The sequence below is a fragment of the Sarcophilus harrisii genome, chromosome 3, assembly GCF_902635505.1.
Source record: "Sarcophilus harrisii chromosome 3, mSarHar1.11, whole genome shotgun sequence".
NCBI classification, from domain to species: Eukaryota; Metazoa; Chordata; class Mammalia; order Dasyuromorphia; family Dasyuridae; genus Sarcophilus; species Sarcophilus harrisii.
This window is the reverse complement of record NC_045428.1, coordinates 83,026,979-83,045,141: the sequence shown is the minus strand read 5'-3', so window position 1 is coordinate 83,045,141 and position 18,163 is coordinate 83,026,979. Positions and strand designations below refer to the sequence as shown.

At 34.6% G+C, this 18,163-nt stretch overlaps 1 protein-coding gene across 1 annotated transcript in view; it reads right to left on the bottom strand.

Annotated features, from left to right (window-relative positions):
* Positions 1-2,848: 2,848 nt before the first annotated feature.
* Positions 2,849-18,163, bottom strand: part of ORC2 (origin recognition complex subunit 2) — a 41,768-nt gene continuing 26,453 nt past the window's right edge. The window contains exons 11-17 of the mRNA XM_003765876.4: positions 17,015-17,147; positions 13,725-13,821; positions 9,819-9,965; positions 8,777-8,948; positions 5,407-5,468; positions 4,633-4,751; positions 2,849-3,807 (exon numbers count right to left, since the gene is read on the bottom strand). Of these exons, the coding sequence (XP_003765924.1) occupies positions 3,721-3,807; positions 4,633-4,751; positions 5,407-5,468; positions 8,777-8,948; positions 9,819-9,965; positions 13,725-13,821; positions 17,015-17,147 (817 nt within the window). The 3' untranslated portion in view covers positions 2,849-3,720. The remainder of the gene's footprint in view (positions 3,808-4,632; positions 4,752-5,406; positions 5,469-8,776; positions 8,949-9,818; positions 9,966-13,724; positions 13,822-17,014; positions 17,148-18,163) is intronic.

Genomic DNA, 18,163 nt, shown 5'->3' with positions numbered 1-18,163 from the left:
TTGCTGCCAAAATTTTTAATTAAGACTAAATCTAACCATATTACTTTGCTACCTAATCAACTCAAGTGGCTCACTATTCCCCTTTTTAGCTTTTAAGCATTTCCCAACTGGCCCATCCTATTTTTTTCCCAGTCTTAGGGTAATGTTATCCTTGGCCACTTTAGAAACCAAGCCTCTGTTCTCACTTTCCATCTCTCATCTTCCTGCCTGTGCACAGACATTTTTGGAAGACATTCCTTTCCAGCTAGTTGGTACAACGAATAGCACACTGACCCCTGAGTCAGGAAGACCCGAGTTCAAATTCAGGCACAGGCATTCACTAGCTGTGTGACTCTGGACAAATCACTTACGACAAGTCACTTAATCCTGATTGCCTTCTCCCCATATCTCCCCAAAATAAGGCATCCTTTCACTCTGTTCCCCTTCCACTGCCAACACCTATTGCTGATGCATCCACTCTTCTCACACTGTATGTTTTCTTGACAATTATTAATACACTTAAATGTGTATATCTGTATGTGCAAATATGCAGACATAGTTACTACTGAATATATCTGTACTTGTCTTGCTCATCAGAATGTAAGACCTTCGTAGGTAGGAATTGTTTTATTCCTTGGTACTTTTATGCCCAGAGGCCAGCACAGTGCTTGGCATATGATAGGCACTCAATATATATGCTTGTTGATTGATATTGAATCTCTTACAATAAAAGGATTCTTTACTTTCTTAAAGAAAGCTCTGAATTATATATTTTTTCCATGGATGCCTAAATAATTACAAAGATTATGAAGTTCACTGCATTTCTAAATAAATTCTAGGAAAAGCCCGGCAAAAACCTAACCATCACAAGAGTTTGCTTTCTAAATATTTGTAGCATGCATTAAGAACATGATAAATTCAGTAAAGCCAACTTCAACTTACTGCATATGTTTGGCATCTTTCAGTTGGAACAACTAGAGAAACAGGTTTTGTTTCTGCTTTTCTAAACTATTTAACTGCTGTGAAGCTAATGTACAAGTAGCATTGCTAATGATCAAAAAAGGAAAAGGAAAATAAATGAAAACCTCCCAAATATATCCATTTATACACGAGTTTATTCAGTTCCCAAAATTAGTATCCAAGATGCCCATCATCTGTTACCTGATCGGTAGTTTTTCAGGCTTAATATATTTGAAGAATCTTTTTTTTTTAAGAATTATCCTATCTCTTAACATAAGGGTACATATTCAAGCATAACTAGCAAGACAGACAAAAAATTACTTCAAGATCCTCTTTTTAAAAAGATATGTCCAGGAAAACCAGCATCTAAAACACAGGTTCTTAACCTAGAGAGTTTGTGAATTAAAAAATACCAAAACTGCATAAGGTTTCCTTCATAATCCTATGTATTTTAAATGTTTAAAAACATTATTGAGAAGGGGATCCATAGGCTTCAATCATCCTACCAAAAGGATCTGTGACCAAAAACGGTTAAGAACTTCTGATTTAGAATACTTAAGAATACCGACCGTGCAACACATTTTTAATAGTTTTCCAATAACTTTTTATAAGTTTCCTTGTGAATCTTTCATGTAATACAAACATTATTCAAATACAACTGGTTTACCAACTGACTATATACCACAACTCCACATCTGTAGCTTTCACCATTTTTAGGTGGAGGGGAAATTTCAACAAATTTTAAAAAGCTCTCTCTTCCTTCATACACGATATTAAGGTAAGTTCTCTCTATTATCTGTGATATGCTGCTAACATGTTGCTTTCTGGTGTTACTGTTTATTATTACTACATTTTATTAATTTGTATTTAACACCACATGTAAAGTCAGGTCTTTAAATATTCTGTGTTTGACATGAACATTTCCTTCACCAGTAAAGGTGAAATATATCCCTATAAATTTGACTCAACCTTCTAAAACTGTTGTGGATGAAAAACTCAAATCACCTGAAACTATTTCAATAAAATCAAACTGGTTCTCAGGCAACCAAGGATTGTTATCCTTGGGTGTGATGGTTAAAGCCTTTTCAATTTCTTCAGACCTACCAGTGTTTACATTCAATTAACATGGCCTCTGGGAATTTTGAGTCACTCTCATGTGTCAAAAGGATTTCCATAAAGTTTCTCCCTTTTCAGGGCCATGATCTATTTCAGAGACCCAGGAGTTTGAATAAGTGAGGGAAAGGAAATAATATCAAATGACAGCAAGCAAAAGAATCAGAGGCAGGAGATGGGGCTGACTATCTGCTCTTCCAATCCTGCTGTATATATGTCTTTCTTCCCCCTTTTCCTCCATCAAATTTTCTGGTATTTATTTAAGCCACATTACTATAAATATAGTCACTGAACGTGTTCTTCATAATAACGTTTGGACTTTTCACTCCCTCTTAGAGATAAGTTCAATTAAAAAACCATGGCAAAAACCTTAGTAGTCAATGTAACTATTTTAAGCTATATGATGACTGTGAGCTATTAAGTGTCTCTACGACACTAACAAATCAAATGATGATATTTAAGGGCTACTTGAATATACTGCTAAATGATATGATCCTATAAAGTGATTGACAAAATACATGTTGAAATTTTACAAGAAGTATAACAACACCTCTGTAGCTCTAGTTTTTTACAACAAAGGTATAAGATTCTTCTCTCCTTTCTTTCAAACTTAAGAACAAGAGCTCCATTAAATATCCATAAGGAATTTATTTCATGTTTTATTTCATTTACTGTAAAAAAAAAAAAAAAAAAATCATCCATTTTTATTAATGGAAATAAGGTTTAAAACAGTATTATCAAACCACTTACCTGTATGTTATGAAATGATGAACTACAGTTAAGAAAAAAGCCAAAATACAGGAATACTGAAATTTTTTTATTCAACAGTGAAATCAATTATTAAAACTTAATTGAAGGGTTCAGTTTTTATTGTCCGGCCTCCCCCCTGTGTCACATAATAGACACTCACTTTTCTGGGTTACCATGATCTGTTGTTCATGTGCCCCCTATTAAGGAGGACATCCTTATATATTTCTTCCCCTACTCTTTCCCTCCTACAAATAAATAATGTCTTCCCCCACCCCTCTCCCATCTGGTACAAATCCAAAAGGGTGGAAAAGAATCATTTTCTATTCCTTCCAAAATCTACACTTGGTGTTTGCTGCTTTAAAACAACAACAGAAAAACAAGAATAATTACTTTTTAAACTCTGTCATTGCACACAGCAGTTCAGAGATACAGACCTGCAGACGAAACAGATTTAGTGGATGCTCACACCTCAGTAGTTCACACTCTGGAACCAGCATGCTTGCAAATAGTCAAGTTGTGGGACTGTTTAAAAGAGCCCTCGGAAATTAAGAATATCATCTTCCCTAGTATAAAATGAAATCCAAAACCTTCAGTTTCGAATACTCCCTGAGCAAATTGCTCTATCAAGCCAAGAGTTTCCAGAGAGGTAAGAAATGAAAGGCACATTTTCTCCAGTTTAAGTGTTTTAGGCATAGTATTTGAGATGGCATCACTTAAGTAGACCATTAAGCCAGTCAAAAGAATTAAATTTGTTGATATATTGTCCAGAGTTTTAAATCTTGCATGCTGGAAAAATAATCTACTGCTGGTAAATAAACATAGCGCTTTTGGTTAGAGAGGCAACAAGTGGAGCACAGGTCCCTCTATAGAAGCCCTTTATAATAGTTGCCACGGGAGATTCAGGTTCAAAGGAAATCTTCAAGACTCTTTCTCCTCTTTCTCCAAGAAATCAGTTAAGGTCCCAGTGTCAATAGGAATTAACAAATATTCCACTCCATCCGTTCCCTAAAGAATACAAAGACAAAATAAGAATTAGAATGGAGCAAATGAGAATGACAGCTCATCTGAACAACAAACAATATTAAAAATTCTATTTCAATACAAAAGTATGGGACAGTTAGGTGACACAATGAATAGAGTTCTGGGTTTGAAATAATTAAGACTTGAGTTCAAACTTAGCCTCGAATATTTACTAGCTGTGACCCTGGCCAAGTCACTTAAACCTGTCTGACTCAGTTTCCTCATCTGTATAATGAGCTGGAGAAGAAAATGGCAAGCCATTTCAACACTTTTGCCAAGAAAACTTAAAATGGGGTTACAAAGAGTTGGGCACCCATGAAAATGACTAACAACAACAAAATGGAAACAAGTTCTTGCTCTGTCAGAAAATACATGGAACCACTTCCCCACATACAGTGAGTTAACTATAATAAAATCACCATATTATAGTAAGTTTTTAAATTTCTTTACATTTCAAACTCTGAAGTTAAAATATACAGCCAGGATATGGCATATATAAAATATATGACCAGAAACACCACAAATGAAACACATCCTTTGCGGGTCAAAGGAGGGGAAAGCAGTGTGGCAAGAGAGAGAGGATAGTTTCATTGTCATTTTTATGTTCACTAAATACCGTGCTGTTTATTCATCTGTTCTACTGTATTCTGCCAAAGCCACTGCAGTGCACAGTGATCAATACATCCTTGATAACACAAGTTTAGGGATTTTCTGTGGCCTGGCCAGGCTACATGCTGCCTCATTAAGCTTAATCCACAAGCAATCTTCATCTAAATAAGTGACACTTTAAGCTAAAATTCCAACACTCACCTTTTTTGTTCTTAGAAGTTTATGATCCCTGAATTCAATTAGTTGTGCCCGAAGTGTCAGGTCACTGTTAACAAGAAATGCTTCTCGACACTGCTGGTAGAAATCTTGAAAGGAAAGCCCTGGGGAGTTAGACAGTTGAGACCCAAGATAAGTAAGCAGCAAAAGAAGCTTCCACTGACAACCAAGCTAAAAACCAGAGTAAAGATGTGCACCCTTATATGGTCATTGCTAGTCAAAGGTTCATTAAATAAGTTATTAGTTGAACAATTCTTTTTTCTAGATACAGTTCAAGGAGCTCTCAGTGTTACAACATAATTACAACAGGTTTCTGCCTTCAAAGAGTTTACATCTAAGTATCAAATTTATTCAATCAAATAAATACAAAGTATAGTGTGTGTTAAGTACATCAGAGATATGAACAATGTAATACAAGAGGTCAGAAGATACAGAGATTACTATTGTTAATAACAAATGTGCAATTTTTAAGACATGGCAAAGCTGATGAATATTTTACCAGCTTGTGCAATGTCACACCATTCTTTGATATAAAGCAAATATATGAATTCTCAGCTGAATAAAACTAAACAGTAGAACTGTTGTGAGATAAGAAGCTGAAAAACTTGTCTCCTAAATATACACTATATTAATTTATGAGTCTTGAAAATATCCAATGCTTTTAAATGATAACTAGTGCTAAAATTAGTTATAAGAAAATTAAATTAATGGGGCAACACATTAGAAAGAAGCCAGAAAGCATAAACACTATATATTTACCTATGTAAGAAGGGTTATCTTCATTCTCTAATTGATACTTTATTAGGAGCCTGAAAATCCCCCTATGGGAAAAAACAGCAATTAAACAATTAAAAATTCCTAAGGAATGTTAATATTTTAATACACTTTAATACAATTTAAAATTTTAAAATGCTTTATATGTGCAAAGCATTTTGCTAAGGACTAGAAGAGTACAAAGATAAATAAGGCCATGACTCATTAATTCATTATTCATTTGTTATAGGATTAATTTATTATTCATCGAAAGTTACAACTCAATGGGAAAAATAAGACAAGTACATAAAACATTATAATAAGTAGAAAATTAAAAGTTTATGTGAATACATTGAAAGGTACAAACAAAACACTAAGAAGATTCTAAGAAGAAAAAAAATAGGACAGTTAGGTGCTGCAGTAGATAGAGCACTGGTTCTGGAGTCAGGATCTTAGTTCAAATCCAGTCTCAGACACTTAACATTTACTAGCTACGGGACGCTGGGCAAGTCATTTAACCCCAACTACCTCCAATAAAAAAATAAATAAATAAACAGCAGAAAACAAAGATAATTTAACAAATGGGGTAAGCAAAGTAGCAGTGGCATTTTAGGTGATAGAATAACAGGATAGCCAGGCTTTCAACAGGTGGCAGAATAGAGAGGCATACTCCAACCATAGAAAATAAAACAGATAACTGATGAGTTTAGATTTTTCTCTGTCCGAAACAAAAGAAAGAGCACCAAAAGGAAAAGAACCACTATCCAAAAACACCAAAAAAAGCAGGGTCCACGGCAGCCCACTAGTGTAAAGGAGAAAGGGAAATTAAGGGGACTCGGGCTCCTGCCCATCTCTATATTGCCCACATCTTCCCCAACTCCCTCAGCCTGGGAAATCCTACCTACAATCATATTCCTCCTGCCTCCCCAGCCTAATTTCTGTTCTCTTTCCATCTCTCAGAGCCTGCTCCACCTCCCCCGCCAAAGTCCCAGCCTCATCATGCATTTCCCACCCAGTTTTGTCCAGTCACCTCCTCTCTATTGCTGAGGGAAAAAAAATTTTTTTATCTTACCCAGTTGGAGTTAATGGGACTATGATAATGGACAAAAGGAACAAGCTCAGAACTATCCAAATGATTCCAATTTTGATTCTACTTTTTCTTTGAAAAAGAATGATCTTTAGGAAGTTTAGATAGAAAATAATAAAGGCAGAGTCAAAACCCAAGATAAATGACATGATATTAAGAGAGTACTTTCTTTGATGTCCAAGTCACTAGGATCTTATGAACCTTATCAAAAGACCTAAATAGAAATGGCAAAAGAAGTTTGTTTAGTCATTACCAGTGTTTTCTGAAAAATCTGGATGGCAAGAGAGGTACCCATGATAGGAAGTAAGATTAACTATTATTCCAGTTTGTTTGCATTTTTGTTTTTCTTCCCGGGTTATTTCTACCTTCTGAATCAAATTCTCCCTGTGCAACAAGAAAACTGTTTGGATCTGCACACATACATTGCATCTAGGATATACTACGACATATTCAACATATATAGGACTGCTTGCCATCTAGGGGAGGGGGTAGAGGGTGGGAGGGAAAAATCGGAACAGAAGTGAGTGCAAGGGATAATGTTGTAAAAAAAAAAAATTACCCTGGCATGGATTCTGTCAATAAAAAGTTACTATAATAAAAAAAAACAAAAACAAAAAAAACCTATTATTCCAGTTTTCAGAACAAAGGAAAAAAGTCAAACTTTTAGACTTTGTAAGTCTATAAGATATAGACTTATAAAGATGACTTCAATTTAGGGGAAAAATGGATTTTGAACATCTACAAGGATATCACTAAGATATATGGTTATCTCAGGAAGAGGTCAAGTCAAGTTTGACTCATTTCCTTTTTAGAGAGTGCTACTAAATTGGCACATTACAGAAATGCAAAGATAACATATGTTAGATTTCAACAAAATGGGCTGACAAGATTCTTATGCTTTTCTTGTGCATAAGAAAAAGAGGTGTGGATAGACAATTAATAGATTAGACATCAGCTGAATGATCAAATCCAAAGAATAGTCATTGATAAGTTGATGTCAATCAGGGAGTATTTCTCTAGTGGAGCATCCCATCCAAGAGATCAGTGACTGTTCAACATTAACTCAATAACTTAGATGAAGGGATGGATGGAATATTTATCATTTTGGCAAATCACATAAATCTGGAATAGTTAAGGCGCTGGATGAAAAGGTCACTATCTAAAAAGATCTCGACAAGCTATCACAATGGTCTGAATCTAAGAACATAGGACTTAATAAAGATAAGACTTATACTTGTGTTCAACAAATGAGCCCACAAGTTAATGATGAGAGAAGTCAGAAGACAACAGTTCCTATGAAAAAGATCTAGGTTTTTATAGATTACAAGCTAAACACTATTAATAGCATGATATTGTGGACAAAAGGGCAAATGTGATCATTAAGGAACAATATTCAGAGAGGTCTGCTCTGGTCAGAATACATCTAGAATACTACATTCCCTGATGTGTTCCACATTTTAGGAAGCTCTGTGACAAGCTGAATCATGCCCACATGACTATGACTAGAAGAGTGGTGGAATTAGAGCCTCTAACACATAAGCATGAAGAAACTTGAGATTTTCTACATGGAAAAAGACAGGTATGGAGGAAGAACATGTAGTTATTCTCAATTAGATTTTCTTCTGCTTTTGGTGAACATAGCAAAGGTTCAGATTTAGACTTGATGATAGAAAAATTTAACTGGAGCTATCCAAAAAACAGAATGGATTACAGTGGGAAGTTTTCAAGCAAAGATTTAGTGACTATTTACTGAAGATATTTACTGACAAGGAATACCTGATATAGGTAAAAATGAGAAGATGATATCTGAGGACACTTTTATATTCAATTCTGTGATATTCAGGAATTGGAGGGGATGAATTAGAAAAGAGACTGACAGAAAAAAAACCTATTAGATTGTTACCTAAAAATTTAGTTTTGAAATAAATGTAGGAAAAAAAAAGGAACAAACCTTAAATTATTGGAGAATGAGAATCAAAAGGATATAGGAACTTATTAGATCTTAAGGCTGGAAAGAGTCAAAAATGTCAAACAACAAAAAAGAATTCCCATAAAATGACTTCATAAGATATCAATACTATTTTTTCTTCCCTACTTTATTTTTACTTCATTTCCCAAATCCCATAAAAGGGAAAAAAGAAAAAAAAAAAAAAAAAAGAACAAGGTCACTAACATAAAAGTGCTGAATGAAATAATATTATCTAGTAATTTTTTTAATGCAAAATGACATACTCATGCATGAGTTCATGAAGTGCAAAAAACATTCTAGTTTTAGCTTTCATTTCTTACCTTGCATTTGGAGTAAGACTGCGAAAAACATGTGTAAGGGAGCTAAGAGCTATTGTTCCACACTGTTGGACAAGCAGAGAGTTCTCATAGGAGGTTTCTTCAGTATAAGGTCTATATGTTGTAGTTTCATACCAAAGCCAGTTATAAAGACTCTGTTTTGAATGATCCCACACTATGAAACATTAAAAAAAAAAATGAAATATTAAAAAGTGTTATTTATACAGTGGTCCCTGGTTCCAAAAAGAAAATATCACTCACTGGCTATTCAAGACATTTGACCCCAAAACCACCAAACAGAGGTGGTCTTTAAGCAGGAATGAGCAACCACATTTTTTTTTTCCTGAGGCAATTGGGGTTAACAGACTTGCCCAGGGTCACACAGCTATGAAAAGTTAAGTGAGCTCCCATTTGAACTCAGGTCCTCCTGACTTCACGGTTGGTGCTCTATCCACTATACCACCTAGCTACCCGAAATGAGCAACCACTTGTTAGATATATGCCTTTTCAGATAGGCTATGGATTGGTAGTCAAAACCCTTCCCAATTTCAAAAATTCCGTAATTTGAGGGAAAAAATAACTGAAAGCTACACATCTTTTTTTTCCTATTAAAATCCAAATCAGTAACACCCTTTGTTGCAGCAGAACTGAATATTTTTTTTGAATATAAGATTAAGCCTGAGTGTGCTACAAATGTTCTCATTTAAATAATATGAGTAAAACATATAACCTCAAAGTTTTATTGTCATGTCACAATTGAATTTGTGAATTTAAATCACAAAACACAATGTTTAACTATAAAATGTAGAAAAAGAAATCATGACAAGTCATCATCCCCTTTCCCCCTACCCTGGCCCCAACTATAAAACACAATGGAATTATTTACATTCCAAATCAGATATTTAGGAAACCAAAACATATTTCTGGATGTTGTATCCTTCAATTAATGCTGTAGAGCTACACAACTTTTATGACCAATGTTATTGTAAAAATAATTTTTTTCAAGCTGATATCTTTAGAAAAAACAGCATAATATTAAACTTACTGAGGGGAGCATTGATGTGATCAATGGAAGCTATGAGGTAAATCCTAGGCAAAGATGATAACTGTCCAAGAATTTGCTGGCTTTTGTCTCCTCTCAACATCTGGCTGTCCAGATTATGGATAAGGAGGAAGAGTTCCAAAGAAGAATCTAAAAGGAAAGAAAATTCAACAAATATTTTAAGAGGCGTTGGAAAGCCCAGCATCACTGAGGAAGATACTTTAAGTCTAAAATCAGGAGAAAATACAGATGTACATAATACTTATATTTACTACAGGTATCATTTGCAACTAATGTCAAAATTTCCAAGTGTGGGAGGAAAAACAAGAACCCACATTTTTTTTACTTCAAATGTAGCACTGGATCTACTCCTTTCACGTGCGTGCACATGTGTGTTTGTGTGTGTGAGACAGAATTTGCAATGTGTTTGAATATAAAGGACAAAAATAAGTATTTCAAGTTTTCAAGTAATCAACAATTAGGCCAATGTTGGTGCCACTGCCAGAAATATAAAAGTCTATTCTGATCTGGGGAGATTGTGTAGCTTTGGACATTGATTCTTGAAGGTGACAGTAGAACATCTAAGTGGAGATATTTTGCTGACACATGATTGTAGTTTCGACAAGAGGTAGGGATGGAAATATAGTCCTGAGAATTAGTAGATGTCAGAGAAGAGCGGCACAACAAAGAAAATGAATATGCAGAAAGAAGAACAAGTAAGTAATGTTTCTCAAGACTGCAATTTAGGAAATTTCCAGTTAGGGGATGAAAGGAAAAAGAAGTACCAATAGATACAGAGCAAATACATACAAATAAAATACAGTAAATACAAGGTGGGAGAAAAATAAAGACAAGCATCACAAACATCAAAAAATGAGAAGTTTAAAAAAAAGAATAATCAACAATATCAAATGGAGAGAAACCAAAGTTAAATAAGGACTTTGGTTTACAATCAAAATATCTACTAAAAGATCAAAGAGTACTTTTGAATAGAAGTAGGAAATCCTTTTGTTTTATCATTTAATATAACATTCTTAGCATTATTAAGAATATTCTATAACGAAGTCAGGTAAGAATTAAACAATTTTTTTTAAAAATTTAAGATGTGAAAGACAGCTGATTAAAAAATGACTAATTTCATTTTGGATTTCACATTTGGGGTCAAATGACTCATATATCTGGACAAGATCAATGGAGTAGCAAGAAAATATGTTCCCTTTTTTCATTTCTGTATGGAGATTACTGAATGATGCAAAACAATCTAAGTGCAGATAAAATGATCCCTCTTTTAGTTACCACAAAATTTTTATTATCAATATATAAGTCTATTGTAGATACCCAAAATGAATGAGAGTATTCTATACAAATTAACATTGTAATAAAAATTTCATTTTTATTAACCAAAGTATACAAACATGCAGATATGCACCCAAGATTCTGCCCCGAATTATCTTTTCTCTATATATTCTTTTTGTAATTTCATCAGTTTTCATAGGTTTAAAAAACATCAATGCAGACAATTCTGGGATCTATTATACTATCCATCTGCTTACTAGAAATTTCAAATTGGATATCCCATAGACATCTTAAATACGATATGACCAAAAATAAACTCATATCTTTCTCTTTCCCAAACTTACACCTCTTCCTAAATTCTCTGCTTCTGTAAAAGGCACCTTCAAAGGATCGAAATACATAGCTTTCAAAGGAATAAATCCAAGTTACAATCATAGGAAAAAAATGCTCCAAATCACTATTAGAGAAAAGCAAATTAAAGCAATTCTTAAATTATATCTCATAGCCATAAGATGGCAAAGTTGGGAAAGAAAAAAATAAGAAACATAGGAAGGTCTGAGGGGAGATAAGCATGTTGTTTTTACGTGTAGAGCTATGAACTATAAAACAATGTGAAATTATGCTTTCAAAGGCACTAAACAGTGATTATCCTATCAATCACAGATACCAATACTAGGCTCAGACTATTCTATGTAAAAAACATTGTTAACAGCAATTTTTGGTGGAGGCAACTAGGGAATGGCTAAATAAACTACAGTATTTAAATATTAATGAAATACTATTATATGAGAAATTAGAAAAGGATGGTTTCAGAGAAATTTTGGAAGACTTGTATCAACTGAAGAGAGTGAAGTAAGCAGAATTAAAAGAATAATTTATGCAATAATAACAGCATTCTATAGAAAACAATTTTCAAAAATTTAAGAATTCGGGTCAATGAAATAATCAACCATGATTCTAGGGGATCTGTGATGAAGCATACACCCCTCTTGACAATAGAGTGATCGTCTCAAGACGTAGAATGAGGTATACATTTTTGTTAATGGCCCACGTGCGAATTTTTTTTTAGCTTGCTTACACATATTTGTTGTGAAGGTTTTCCTTTTTTTCAATCTGAGAAGACAGGAGATGAAAAATGAGAGAAACAAGGAGACAGACAGGGATTCAATCCCTTGCTCCCAAAGAGAACAAAAAATATCTCAGGCAAGTAAGAACAGCTTTGAAAATTAGATAATAAATATTATGTTCTATAAAAGAAACGCAAACTTTGCACATGAAAAGAATTCAATTTTATGTGAAATTCACTTTTGTTCTTCAATGGACATGAAAGGTTTGTGTCATTTGAATTTTTAAAAAATAAACTGAAAAAAAGGTGAATAATGTTGATAACTTTTGAAAGATAGAGAATCAGATGAAGGCATCTGTTGCAAATATTGGAAGTGGAGAAAGAGTTTAGTTCATAAATTATTAATAATCACATGTAAGAGTAGGTATTCTGGACCAGGTCTAGTATATGCAGAACAGTGTTTCAGGATGACAGGTTAAAATACAACAAAATAGTCTTTGTCTTAAGAGCTGGAACTCTGGGGATGGTGAGGAATATTAGAGGAAATGTAGATGATTAAAAAAAAAAAAAAAAAGATATCATTATCCTTCCAGTCACCCAAGTACCTAACTTTATCATCTTCAACCACTCATTCTCCCTCATCCCTTCACATTGCTACCATTTTTTCCTTAAACTGTTGAAATAAACTCCTAGTTAGGTGCCTTGTTCAAAGTTTCTTCTCTCCTCCTAATCAGTTAATCATTGCCTCAATATTTATTAAGCTTGTACCACATGCCACACATCATGCACTCGGGACACAAAACAAAAACAATGAAAACAATTTCTGCTTGCAATGGGCTTATGTTCTAACGAAGGAGACAAGCACATATAATACATACAACAAAAAATATAAATTACACACACACACACACTAAACTTTAATGATTGCACATTTCCTCAAGGACTAAATACTATACATTTAAAGTCATTTACAACCTATCCACAAATTACAATGCAAGCCTTATTAAACATTTCCCTCACCTATGGTTCAGCCAAACTGGCTTTCTAACTGTTCCTTATACATGACACTCCAGTTTCTATTCTTATGCTTTCACATATATCACTCATGGTTTGAATGCATTCTTCTTCTCACTTCTACCTTGTAAAAAGCCTAGTTTCCTTCAAAGCTTAGTTCAGACATCACCTAAGTGAAACCTTCCTAATGCTTTCTCCTGCCACAACTACTGTTTCTACTACAAAAATTATCTTTTGTTCATTTTGCGTGCATATGTGCATGCTGTCTTCTCTACAGAATGTGATCTCCCTGTGGAAAGAGAGCCTAGCCCAGTGCTTGCTACATAACAGATATAACTTACCCGTTTTAGCTGCCAGCAAGAAATATAAATACCTTTAAATTTCTCAAAAAGGAAAGAAGCCTGAGCATACAGTTTGCCTAAGGATCAAAAAATAAATTCAAATATGGCTAAAGAATGAGCAGTGGTGGGAGAAGCTTCCATTTTTAAAACAAAATAAGTGAAAAGACCTTAAATTTACAGAGATTCTATTACCATCTTTAAATTTGTTGATTATCCAGTCCAGCTGATCTATCACACTTCGGAAAGTTCCCATATGATCAAGGATTTCTTCTGTTATACAATTCAGAATCTGTAACAGAGAGTAGAACACTACTATTTGTATTAGATCCTACTGAGTAACAAGAATAGGTAATAAAATAACAGGCTTAAGATTCCCTCTATCTTCCCCCCCAAAATATGTTAACAACACTCACAACTTTACACTTGACAACTGTGTTGGACTTTAAGGTTACCTTACTGTAAAATTTTCTGAATAAAATACTGTTTAAAAAAAAGACAGGACAGAATGATGATGATGATGATGATGATGATGATGATGATGATGATACTTTTAAATTTTCAAAGGTTTGACATATTATCTCATCTGATCCTCACAACAACCCTGTGAGGTAGGTGAAATTATTACTTCTCCATTTTGCAGATGAATAAACTGAGGCTGAGAGGTTAAACGACTTGCCCAGGGTCATCCAGCTATTGTCTAATACTGATTTGAATTCAAATACTGACTCTCAAGTCTAACACTCTCTCTATCCACTATACTACCTTTCTATATAATGAAGACAACCTAAGAAAGCAATAAAAAATGAACTAAAGGATAGAAATCCTGAAATAGTAACCAGAACTTTTACGAAAAGAAAAGGATGAAAATGTGTTCTGCAAACACTAGAAAAATTTACAAATATAATAATGAGCATTTGTTTACACTAACATCTAGTAAACATTACAGTATGAGGACAAAGTTATTAAAGAAAAAAAGGATGAAAATGTGTTCTGCAAACACTAGAAAAATATAGTAATGAGCATTTATTGACACTATGACATCTAACAAACATCATAACATGAGGACAAAGATATAAGGCCTTAGCCTCACAACAGGATTGATACCAGTTTCTGTGACCGACTCCTCAACTTTCCACTGCTTTCTTGAGGTTTCTCTACATCTCAGGGGAGTGTGCATGGCTTACAGTTTTGGGAAAGGAGAAATAACGGGAATCAAAAAATCAAATTAAAACAAGTGCAAGTTTTTGCTTCTTAACCTCAAAAAGACTAAGCAAGAAATGCCTTGTCAGGAGAATGCTGCCAGAAGCCTAACACAAGTAGTAAGTGAAGAACATGGCTAGGGAAGCTCCGTTAGAAAAGTCAGGCTCAGGGCTCTTTTGTATGTGGCAGAATGGGACTGCTATATACTGTGTTTTGTATATATCACACCAAAAATACCTAATGCACAGAATCATTCTGGCCCTGGCTATCTCTCCAGAAGAAGAAAGGAGAGTGCAGTGATGGAGGCTTCCATGAAGCAAGAGCAGCAGTGAAGTGTCTGTCAAAGAATTCTGGAGCCAAATTGATAGCTGAAGCAACAAAACCCTCAGCAGCAGCACAAGACAGGTTACTGGACCAAGGCAAGAGTTAAGGGACTTAGAAGGAATAAAGCAACCAGGCACACACAGCCATGATGTAGAGAAAGAAGTTGAGACCTTCCCCTTCATCTCCTATTTGAGTCATGTGAACTATGCAAGGTCAAGGTCGAAAGGTCAACTCCCTACTGAACTAGAGCCCATTCCTCCCACTGAAGGGAGGGGCCCTTAACCCTAAGGTAAGAGTCCAAGTCGAAAACATCGAACTCTCCAAGAAGCTGAAGGCCTGCCACAGGTAACCTGTCTTGACTATATGTAGCCTTGAGTCAACTCCTTTCCATGTTCCTCATGGTGAGTAACTTGTTTCATGTCTTAGTTGCATACAAGGGAACCAAGACATGTAAACAAGTACCATTAACCAGTTGCTTCCAGATGTCCCCAGAGAAAACCCTGGCAAGCCTGGAAGATGTAAGAATATTACAGAGAGAAGATCCAAAAATAAATCTTTAGGTCAGGTCTTCAGGTATAAATTCAGGACTGCATTCCTACAGTACTAGGGCCACAGATCAATAAGAGATATGAAAAACATTTCTTAAAAAATACTAATGTTTTTATATTCTTGGTTTTAATAAAGAGAAAAAATATGTAGCCTTTAGAGTTTAATAGGGGAAGGGACCAAAATTCATCCCTCTGAAATAAATGAGTAACTAGAACCCTGAATTGACAAAACAGAAAGACAGTCAGTACCAATTGGCTACAGTGTGGGGAGTAAGCAGAGAGACACGAGGGAGTCCAGGTTGACTTTTATAGAGCCTATTAGCCAGGAAGCAGAAACTCCTCTGTTGCAGTAGCCATGCTACCTGTCTATGTATATCCTAGGAATCAAAATTGAGCAGGATCTATGGGGGATCAATCTACAACTCATGAGATTCAGGCAAAAGATAATTCGAACAGCAATCGAAATCTGGCTAGTACAATGTCTCAGGCTGACTGAGGTTAAGAATTAAAACACATATGAAGAAATCCTCCCCTCCCCAATACTGAGAAAAGATGACTGACACCAGATCAAAACCTAAATGGTTTCCCCAGTCTGTCTGGGACCTGGAATGAAGGGAGGCAGGTAACAAAGGCTATTGTTGGTAGAGTTGGGAGAGTATTCCAAGTACGACAAACTGGAACCTATACTCCCCACACCCATAATCTAGGGCTAGATAAGATTTTTGTGAGACTAAGGCATAGCAGCCTAACTTGCCAAATGTATTAAAAAGGAGCTATTAACAATAAGGTCAAGACTAGTTAAAAGATTAGGAAAGGAAAAAATAGGAACATTATCCTGGTTGCTTAGAACCCAGGATGACATTATTCCCTGTACAATATTGGAGAATCACTGTTGTCCCTTCACATTGTCTTCAATGTCATGTTTTTTTGGGTAATTGGTACTGAATCCTCTTTCAAAACATCCAAGTTTCTGTTGAGTTTTTAGGGACCGGAGAAAAGTAACATTCTGTGGCATTATCACTACAGAAGCAGAGAAACCCAAGAAATCTAGGTAAAATGGTGGCAATCAAAACCCAGCTGATGGCACTTGCAGGTGTTCAGGCTGACAAGTGTGAAAATGAAGCAACATTATGAGCTGGCAATGCTGGGTCCTCAAATTCCAGGCCTAGGAACGTGATATCACACGATGCAAAATTAGTAACAAAAAACATATTTGAAGAACAGTCTTTAAGCATTGTTTTGAGAAGACAAATTCACAGAATAGACAGTTAACTATAACATTTTAGAAACATTATAAAGTCCAAAGAAACCTCGCTAAGTTAATTATAATAAAATATGAAACTAAATCCATGTCAGTGATAAATTAAACAAATTTTTTCTTAATGCTTTCAATATATTTGATACACTTACTGATTTTACAGTAATACCAGGGAAAAACCCATTGATGACAACATGAACTGAATCTTGCAGCATGGAGGCACGAAATTTCTCTAGTAATTCTTTCTTAGAGCCCAGTCCATAAAGCACAATGTTGAACCCTAGGCTATAGGAAAAAACATTTATGAAATTACAGTTCAGCACCTCCTATTTCCAATTTCTCAATCAACTAATTTCTCTTGAGGTCTGATAATACAGTACCACCTTAAATTTCAGTTTAGAATTACATCCACAAACGCTAGTTAAACAGATTTCTATTATCACAACAGTAAGATACATAAATGGAACTTATAGTGGAACACTGCTTTTGTCAATTGTGATGCTTCCTTTTAACACTATGCATCCAGACATCGTTCCTCCAACTTCCCCACAACAGCTATCTATATCCTTTCACTAAGGATATCCTTCTGGGAAAAGGACTTTTCAGGGCAAGCAAAGGTAAGGATATATAATTTTTAGATTTGCAAACATCAAAAAAGCAGAACAGAAACTGAATCACTGAACCAGATAAGCAGGTATGAGAAGAATTTTGTTTTTTTAATGAATCCAAATTAAACAAATGCTAATATGCCAATGCTATATTAGTTTAAATAAGGCCAAATAAATAAGGTCTAAATAAGAAAATTTATAAATTAGAATATATGGCAGCAAAAATGCTAAGACAACTGGTAAATGGAAAAACAATCAAAAGGCTATAATGATTCAAGATACAAACTTTACAGAAAGAATAAGAAGAGGAAGTTTGGGCACTTAATTTAACAAATACTTTTAAAGCAACTATTTCATGAAAATTATTGTTCTAGGTTTTGCATAAAAAGATAGCTATGCTAAAATCCCTGTTCTTGAGGAATTATAATATAGGATGGGACAAGACATACAAAAATATAATGCAAAATAGAATCCATCCCCAACAACAATTAAAAATATCAGCAAAGGAAAAAAGTTACCTTTCTTTAAAGCATTTTCCTTATACACCCAACAAAAGACTGTTCAATTGAACATATTTTTGTAGCAATGTACAATCACAGATGACTGAAAAGTAGGTATAAAAGGAGTCAAGTTATAAAAATCAATGGAAATCCTCAATTAGGGTTTAAGAAATCAGGTTTTAAAGTAGAAACC